General features: G+C 39.4%; 1 protein-coding gene across 1 annotated transcript in view; it reads left to right on the forward strand.

Moving 5' to 3' along the window:
- Positions 1–9272, forward strand: part of DLEU7 (deleted in lymphocytic leukemia 7) — a 15613-nt gene extending 6341 nt beyond the window's left edge. The window contains 1 exon segment of the mRNA XM_007471691.1: positions 9066–9272. Within this exon segment, the coding sequence (XP_007471753.1) occupies positions 9066–9272 (207 nt within the window).
- Positions 9273–9501: the final 229 nt, after the last annotated feature.

Raw genomic sequence — 9501 nt, forward strand, 5'->3', positions numbered from 1 at the left:
AACTTTAGTGGAGAGTGGTCTGCTGTCCAGGCCGAAGTTCATTAAGGTCAGACCTCATCACAGAAAGCTGGAGGAAAGCTCTTTCTTCCATTAATACTCTCTGTAGAGTACGTTAGGCATTCAGGGAGAGTGAGAGGGAAAAATGTGAGAAGAAACAAGTTTGTGGAGGCCATTATAAGAGAATATAGCTCAAGAAATGACTGTTTTGTAAAGAACCAACTTATTTTAAAGCCAGGGGTGAAGGGAATATGAATTGATTTATAGTTCGTGTAGATCTAGAAGTGATTTTGAAGATGATGTGATAGAAAAAAACCCAAAAACCTTTGTGTATCGTTTAAAATTGCCTGCATTATAGAGCCTATAAAGTCATATTATATTTTTGACTTTATTAACTATTGGTGTTGGCTTCAGAAAACAAGCTTTGAAACTGACTCCTAATGCTAGATTGTTTTTGCTTTTAAGCCTTTGGTTTTGATGGGAGCGTTTATTTTCAATAAGAAGCTAAAAATGGGCTTAACTTTTCTTCCCTTTTTGGACTTTGCAGGTGCATTTTCAGTTGTTCAAAGATTCCAGAAGTGCACGTTCCTAATAAATACAATGCATCATGCAGAAAAGTACAAGTGGGGTGGATTTTCTAAGAGACCTCCCTTACACTGGGTAGGAGAGAACAGACCAGAGGAAGGGAGAGCTCCAACTAGGAGGTCTCTAATTAGCTAGGAGTTGGCTTTACATGGGGCGTGGAAGGTTCCATGCCTTGAATCCCTTCCAGATAACCACACCCTCTCAACTATGTTGTGGGGAAGAGGGCTGGACCAATGGGACAGTCTTCAATTTGGATATGACCATTGCCAATTTGAGCTTTGTAACACTTAGTTAACCTTAAGAAAAATAGCATGAATATAGCCAGAAAACAAACATGAAACAATTCACATACAGACATTTTTGTTTCTCGCTCAAAGCTAGTTGGGTGCCTCCCAGCTTGCTTCCATGGTGTCCCTGTTCACCCCATGGTGGCATCTGCAGCTCTGTACTTCCCATTCATTAGTCTGTCCCCAGCTCTGGACGGCGAGCTCTGCTCTCTCTGTCATCCTGGCATCTGGCCCAGTTTCTGATTTGGGGTGTCTTTGATGAATACTTGAGTTTTGAGAGAGAGGTTAATTCCAGCTCTGCCACTTACTTGCTGTGCGATTTAGGGATGTCATTTAATCTCTCCAAGCAGCATTTCTTTTCATCTCTCGTTCATGGATGGTTGTGAGGACTGAGTGAAATAAGGTATATTAGGAGCCTTGCTTGGAGCCTGGCGCCTAGTAGGTGCTCAGGCTCATAGGCCTGACCAGTGTTCTTCAAACACTGGTTTGCCATGTTCCTCCCATGCTCAGAAGTTCCAGGGACTTGACTGTGACATTCAAGGCTGTCTTCACTAGCTTATCCTGATAGGCAACATAAAGCTCTATTTTTCTCAGACTGGACTCCTGCCAGTCCTAGCCCCTGCTTGGCTCCAAGCCTTTGCTGGTATCATTCATTCTCATTGTGGGGCCATCTCTTTTCCCTATGAGTTAAATACTGCTTTCTCCAACACCACCTCTCTTATTATAGTGTCTATACAGTCCTTCTCACCTACCACTTTGCTGATGCCTCATCCAAATTTACATTCCCTTCTACAAAGGCTGGCAATAATCTGATGATCTCAACCACTTTTTAAAAAAAATCGTATTAAAAAAATACAAAACAAACTTTACCGTTTTAAGGGTAGTGTTAAGTACTTGACATTTTTGTGCAAACAATCTCCATAACTTTTTCATCTTGCAAATCTGGAAACCTTTTACCCATTAAACAAAAAGTCCCCATGTCCCCCCTCTCTCCAGCCCCTGGAAACCACCATTCTACTTTTTATTTCTATGAGTTTGACTACTCTAGGTACCACATATAAGAGGAATCATACAGTATTTGTCCTCTTGTGACAGGCCTATTTCATTTAGCATGATGTCCTCAAGGTTCATCCATGTTGTAGCATGTGTTAGAATTTTCTTTCTTTTTAAGGCTCAGTAGTATTCCATTGCATATATAGACCACATTTTGTTGATCTATTCATGTGTCCATGGATACTTGAGCTGCTTCCACCTCCTGGCTGTTGTGAACAATGCTGCTGTGAACGTGGGTGTGCAAATATCATTTTGAGATCCTGCTTTCAGTTTTTTTGCATATGTACCCAGAAGTGGAATTGTTGGATCCTAGTTTTAATTTTTTTTGAGGAAACTCCATACTGTTTTCCAAAGTGTCTGCAGCATTTTTACGTTGCCAGCAGCAGTGCACAAGGGTTCCAATTTCTCCACATCCTCACCCACACTTGTTATTTTCAGTTTTTTTGATGGTAGACATTCTGTTGGATCTGCGGTGAACTTGGCTACTCTTTCTGAGCCTTAATCTTATTCTGTATCACATCTCCACTGAAGGGTTTTAATAGGTTTTATCTCACCAATTAGATTCCAAGTTTCTGTAGAGAATATTTTTATTTTCTCTTCTACACTTCCTTCCTCTCCTTCTCTTCCTACTGACCTCCCATTTAGTGGAGTACTTTATTCATAACTTTAGATTGACAGCATGCTTTATAAATACAAAGAGCTTTCATATTCATGAACTAATTGGAATTCTCATGGTAGCTATTATTGTTCCCATTTTACAGATGAGAAAACTGAGTATTCCATAGATAAAATGACTTGTCCACAGATGGCTTACCTAAAGGATAGAACCAGGGCTCTAATAGCTATTCCGGTGCTTATGAAGGATTGAGCTTGCATTCCCAGGGGCCTCTGAAGCTGCCTGGAGTGCTGCACTTCCTAACTGACATCTATAAAGTCCCTTTTGCCATGTAATGTAACATACTCACAGGTCTGGGAAGAGGCCACAATTCTGCCTACCACAGGGCAGATTTCAGCTGAAAATTAGGAAGAAATGTTCTAAAAGCTAGAGCCATCTCTTCGAATGGGTTGCCTCCTAAGCACATGAGTTTCTCCAGTGTAGCCAAGCAAATTCTGGACAAGTGCACATCAGGTATGCTATTGAAAGGATTCACCCACAGAACGAGCTCTGTATGAACGCTGTGCAATGCTTAGATTGTGATTCTATAGATGTCTGTTCTTCTATAGGTTTGGGCTTTTGTGCTTTTTCCATAGCCCTCATCACATTTCACTGGACATTTGGAGCTATGCTGTATGTGTCTCATTTCTCCTACTAAGTTATAAGCTCTTTAGAGATCAGGTACCATGTCTTATTGTCTTTTATCTAGTGTAGTAATAAGTCATGTAGCGGAGACTAGATACATGTTTGAAATAAATTTAACTGATTTATTAACTGAGGCAAATAGGCCAAGGCCATTACCCCAGTAGATTAGTTGAGTCACGAGACATTATCTCAACACACTTTATTTATTTATTTATTTATTAAAGTCTGTATTGAATTTGTTACAATATTTCTTCTTTTTTTTTTTTTATGTTTCGGTTTTTTGGCCATGAGGCATGTGGGATCTTAGCTCCCTGACCAGGGATGGAACCCGTACCCCCTGCATTGGAAGGCGAAGTCTTAACCACTGGAGTGCCAGGGAAGTCCCTCAACTCACTTTAAAATGTAAATGCTGGCCATCGGTTTGGACCCCTGTAGCAATCAATACATTTCGTGTCCAAAAATCTGAGATCACACAAGGCTTTAGAAGTTCCAAAACCTGCTTTTAGATTGCTCAGCCACCATCATGTTCTAATTCTGGCAAAGCGCTCAAAGCACAGTGTAAGATATTACATCATTTTTGGAAGCATCTGGGACTTGCTAAATAAAAGCTGCTGCGAGGATATACTCTGTCATTGAGTGGAAAGCACCATAAGTGAAATCATCACCAGTACTGATCATGTGAGTTTCCACCAAAAGTCCATGAGCCATTTAATATGCTGTTGCCTTAAGGCTGTCACTGGTGGCTTCTACCTTCTGCAGTAGAAGCTGGGTTGGAGGCCATGATTACTGGATTCATAGTTGGCTTTCAGACCTTCCAGAAAGGAAGAGAAGTGACCACCTGTTTTATTTTTCCCTTCCTTGGCTTAAGAGTCCCATGGAAAGCCTATTCCTATTAATTTGTTTTCTTTGACTGTTAATATATTCGAGAAAGGATTAAATGGAAATACTGTACTGAAATAGTAAAATAAAGAGACTTTGCAAAGCTCGCCAGAGATCTGAAGTTTACCCAGGGCCTCAGGGACCAGTACAGCCCAGCAGTGGAATTTTATTGTATGTATAATTTCCCCCAAAGATGCCTTCTTTGCTTCTTTACAGTAAATGTGAAATTGACTTCAGATTTTAGGCCCACAAATATATTTTTAAAGGCATTTTAATCTTCTTTGGGTGATGAATGCCTTTGCAGACTGGCAAATAGGCACACGTCAGTACACATTTCAGTGGTTCCTTCTATTTTAAATTTCCTTTTGCATGTTGTCTTTGATCCTTCCACTTTGTACTTAGAGTTGGATTACTTCTATGAAGCAAGTGGACAATTTCCCTTGATGTGGATTTTGGGAAAGTAGTCCAGAGTCATTTTTTCCCCCTACTTTCTCATTCCCAAGCAATGTGCTGCGGCAATATAGGTGACCCCATAAACTGTGGGACAGATTATCTAAGTAGCCCCTTGATACCTTCTGAACAGACATGAGCAATACTCAAAGGCAGGGAAGCAAGAATGCTTTAAAGAGAAAAAAAAAACAGGAAGGGTGGTAGCCTGTGAATACTCGAATAAGGGGACTGTGCTGTGTTAGCCCACACGGAGTCCTGCTGCTGTTGTTTGCTGAACTGAGTGAATGGATGTCTGTTTTGTTTCTTGGAGGATGTTTTCTAATAAACATTTTGCCAGAAACCCAGGTCCTTCTTCTTACCCAAGTGAGAGAGTTTTTATTAGGGAAAAGAATAGCTTCTCTTTCTACACAGAAGTAGGAAGAAAACTATTTCCTCATCAAACTTTGGTTCAACTTTTAGTTCTTTTTTTTTGGATTATCTATTTTTCTTAAGTTTTTGAGTTGAATTCTTAGCTCAGGGATTTTCAGTGTTTAAGTGGTTTTTCTTTACTTATATAAGAATTTAAGTCTATGCTTTTCTCACTGGAGCTACATCCCACAAATTGTGATATAGTAGTTCCATAATTGTTCAGTATAGAGCATTTTAAAATTTCAATTATTTTTTCCACTGACTTATGAATTATTTAGAAGTGGATTAAGTCATACATGTTTGGGGAAGGTTATATACATTACTGATTTCTCATTTATTTGCTTTGTGATTTGAGTGATATACACTTTGATATTAGTTGAGATTTGTGGCATTATCATAAAGTCATCTTTCATAAGTAATACATAGATGTTTGAGAATAATGTATATTCACTTATCTCCATTAGACCAAGCTTATGATTAGAAAAGATTTTCAATCCTTTCTCTCTAGGCTGAATGTCCTGTTGTTTGATCAGTTTCTGAGAAAGATGGGTTAAAATCAGTCTTTATGTCTGGGGATTGAATGTAAATTGAGATTATCATATTAGACACACACAAGTACAAAACTGTCATATCTTCTTGGGGAATAATAGTTCCTGTTATTAATTGCAGTTTATTTTATCCCTAATAATGATTTTTCTGGATTTATTTTGACTTCTCTTTGCTTGATGTATGTTTAGTATATTTACATTTACTTTCAATCTTTAGGTGTTTTTAGTTTTAAACGTGTTGCTCGTAAGTAGCATATAGATAGATTTTGAAAATCCAACCTGGCAACCACTGCATTTCAAAAGGTGATTTATTTGGTGCTTTCTATTCACCTGCTTTATGTTTGTATCTTTATTTCTCCATTTTACCTTCTATCAGTAGAATCAAAGAGGTTTTGACATACCTTTTCCCTCTGCTGATTTTATTATTTCTATAACTTTTTTTTTTTTTTCAAATCTGTACACCAAGGAAGGTTTCCCATGGATAGAATCTCCCACGCTGTCACCTTCGGATATTCTCGCGGTCCGCTGCAGCGAGCACGGTCTCCCGAGGGTTGCAGGAACGGGGCATCGAAGCCTGCAGAGCTTTGCTAGGTCCAGGAAGGTGCAGCCGAGCACCTGTGCTCCGTCCTGCTCGGTGCCGCCTCCCCGGACTCCTATTCCTCTACTTTTAACGATGATCCTTACATTTCTCACATGTATACTTAACAAGCCTGAAATTTATCAGTTTTGCCACTTTTGTCTTCAATAATACAATGCCTTAGAATGCCATTGCATCCTACATGTTACTGCTACTTGGCATTTTAGAACCATCTTGCTTTTCTTTTGCGGGGGGATGGTACGCGGGCCTCTCACTGTTGTGGCCTCTCCCGTCGCGGAGCACAGGCTCCAGACGCGCAGGCTCAGCGGCCATGGCTCATGGGCCCAACCACTCCGCGGCACGTGGGATCTTCCCGGACCGGGGCACGAACCCATGTCCCCTGCATCGGCAGGCAGACTCTCAACCACTGCGCCACCAGGGAAGCCCTACCATCTTGCTTTCTTAAACTCCCAAGTTAGGTGTTACAATTTTTGTTTTGATTAATCAAATCTTCAGATCTACACCGTGTTTTTAAGTTTCTTTGTTCACTATCGCTTCTTACATCCTTTCTTTCTGAGTTGAATCTCCTCTTTATGAATTATATCTTTAAGAAGATCTGACAGTGAGAGTCTATTTGTGGTAATTCCTTTTGTGCTCTTAAATAAAAGTATATTTACTTGGCCCTGATGTTTAAATGGTAGTTTAGTGGGACTAAAAAAAAAAAAAATCTTGGCTGACAGTTATTTGAGGATATTATTCTATTCTATTCTATCTTCAGTTGTTATTGCTTAGAAGTTGGCTGTCTGGTCATCCAGACTGAACTCTGTCTTTTTCTTTTCTGGTTGCTTTTAAGAGCAGTTTTACCTTAATGAGTTTAGATTTGGATTTCGTTTAACTTCTTCTGCTCAAAGCTTGTTTTGTTTCCTGAATCTAAGGATCAATTGGGGATCTTTGAATCAATCTGGGATAATTTTTATCCAGTATTCTCTTTGACTACTGCTTCTCCTCCATTCTTTTTCTTGTCTCTCCTGGAAATGTATCTGTTGTACCTTGTCATTCTGTCAATCCATGTCACATAACTTCCCATTCATATTTCCCATGACTTTATTTTGCATTCTGGGTAATTTTCTCAAATTTGCCATCCAGTTTACTAATCTTCACTGCATATGTATTTATTCAGGTGTTTAACATTGAGTTTTTAATGTGTCATGATAGTTGTCATTTCTAGAAGTGGTATTGGGTTCTTTTTCAAGCCTTTTCTTTCTTAGGACATTTTATTTCTGATTTCTTCTGATTTCTTCTTTTATATCTTTAATCATTATAAATATATTTTGTAGTTTATATATGAAATTCTTGGAGTTTAATCCTGCCCTACATTGCATCTACTATATCATGGTGGATTGTACTGAAAATTTCATATTCTGAGTTTGTCTTCGACAGAGCTTTATGGGACTGCTACTGAGGGGCATGGGCTGTGAACATGTTTCTGTGAAATAGGCTTTTGTTTGCTTTTGCCATGTGTCCATGGATATCTCAGACCAGTTCCAATTTTTAAATTAATTTCTTGGCATGAGTGTTCCAAGATATGGAACAAGATATATGGTATAGAGGACAACTACAAACTTGAACTACTGTGTAGTATAGGTCCACAGTTACAAATTCATAGGGTCAACTTTACCTTCCATACCAAACCCAGCTCAAGAGAGACCAACTTTCTTTTCTTGATAGGTATTGGCAGGCAGCTAAAGCAATCTACTTTTCTTTTATACCTGGTCCTTGGGGATTTCCATTAGTTTCTTACAAGCTCAGAATGGATGTTTGTTCTGTATTATTTAGAATACAGTAGCAAGGCATTATGGGGAAACTACATGTGCCATGTGCCAGAACCAGAAGTCTGGGGGGAGTCAGTTATTTGTAACTTATTTGTACATTTGAATCTTGAAGGATGGGGGGTTAGGGGTGCCAACCCCCCAAGCAGTCAAAAATCTGCATATGATTTTACAGTTGGCCCTCCATCTCCATGCTTCCAAATCCACGATTCAACCAACTGTGGATAGCGTAGTACTGTAGTACATATTTATTGGGAAAAATCTGCATAGAAGTGGACCTGTGCAGTTCAAACTTGTGTTGTCTGAATCAACTGTATTTAAAATAAAACATACCGTCAACATTATCTCTGATATGGAATAATTTCAGAGTACCATTTACATGTAATAGGTTTTAGAATGTGAATATTTGAGGATTAAAAAAATCCATTTAATTAGCTCATTCTTTAAAACTACCAGTGAACTATTTCTAAATCTGCACTGGACATTTCTTGGGACCATGTTCATTAAATACCAAATCCTGTATTGGAATCTTGAAGACAGTGATTATGGAATAATAAGAATGAAGTCTATTTGTATCTTTGTCAAAGCTCTTTTAGGAACAAATAAGAGAAACTCAACTCCAAATGGCTTAAGTAAAAAGAAATATTTATTGATTCAGATAGCTAAAAAATCCTGGGATTTATTGTTCAAGTACAGCTAGATTGACATGCTCAGAAAATGTAATTGGAATCAGTCTCCTTTAATCTCTTGTTTCTACTTTTTTTTCCTGTGCTGGCCTCACTTTCATTTGACTTCTCTCCTTATGGTGGCAAGATGTTTTCCAACAGCTCCAGGAGAACAGAACTTCTCTTCCCCAGTCTAACAAATGTCCTGGGACTGTGGCTTATTGGCCTGCCTTAGGTAATCTGTCCATCCTTGGCCAGTCCAAGTGGCTGAGGGATGGTGTGATCTGACTGACCTGGTCCCTGGAGCTGTGGAGTGGAGTCAGCTTTGGTCGAACGACATAGGCTGAGAATGGAGGAGAGGAGTTCTCTGAGGCAAAACTCGAGGTTCTGTCATCAGAAGACCGGACTGGAAACTGGGTGCACAAAACACAACAGCTGTCTTCCATAACCTATCTAATTGCTGGTTTGTGTTTGGTCTTCATTTCAGGACAGCGTTGAGTTTAGAAACATCTGCAGTCATTTGGCTCTACAGATTGAAGGACAGCAGTTTGACAGAGATTTGAGTGCTGCTCACCAGTGTTTGAAGATGATAGTCAAGAAGCTGATTCAGTCTCTTGCTAATCTTCCTTCGGATGCCCACATGGTAGCCTGTGCTTCCTTGAGACAGATCTTACAGAATCTCCCAGACGTATGAGTGTTCAAGACACTGGAATTGAAACCACAGCAAGCACTGCTAAGAGAACTGGCTACCTTAAATTCCTAGGTGGATCAGCAGACAATGGATGTTTTTATTCCCGGGAAGGAGAGACTTGGTAGCGTATACAGCAGTCTGACCAGTGGCATCTGTAACCCTTGGGAATTATAGCATGTTGGTGAAAAAGTTTTAAAGCAGTAGTTCACAGTTTTAAGTGTGTTGACATATT

The sequence above is a fragment of the Lipotes vexillifer genome, unplaced genomic scaffold, assembly GCF_000442215.2.
Source record: "Lipotes vexillifer unplaced genomic scaffold, Lipotes_vexillifer_v1.1 scaffold470, whole genome shotgun sequence".
NCBI classification, from domain to species: Eukaryota; Metazoa; Chordata; class Mammalia; order Artiodactyla; family Lipotidae; genus Lipotes; species Lipotes vexillifer.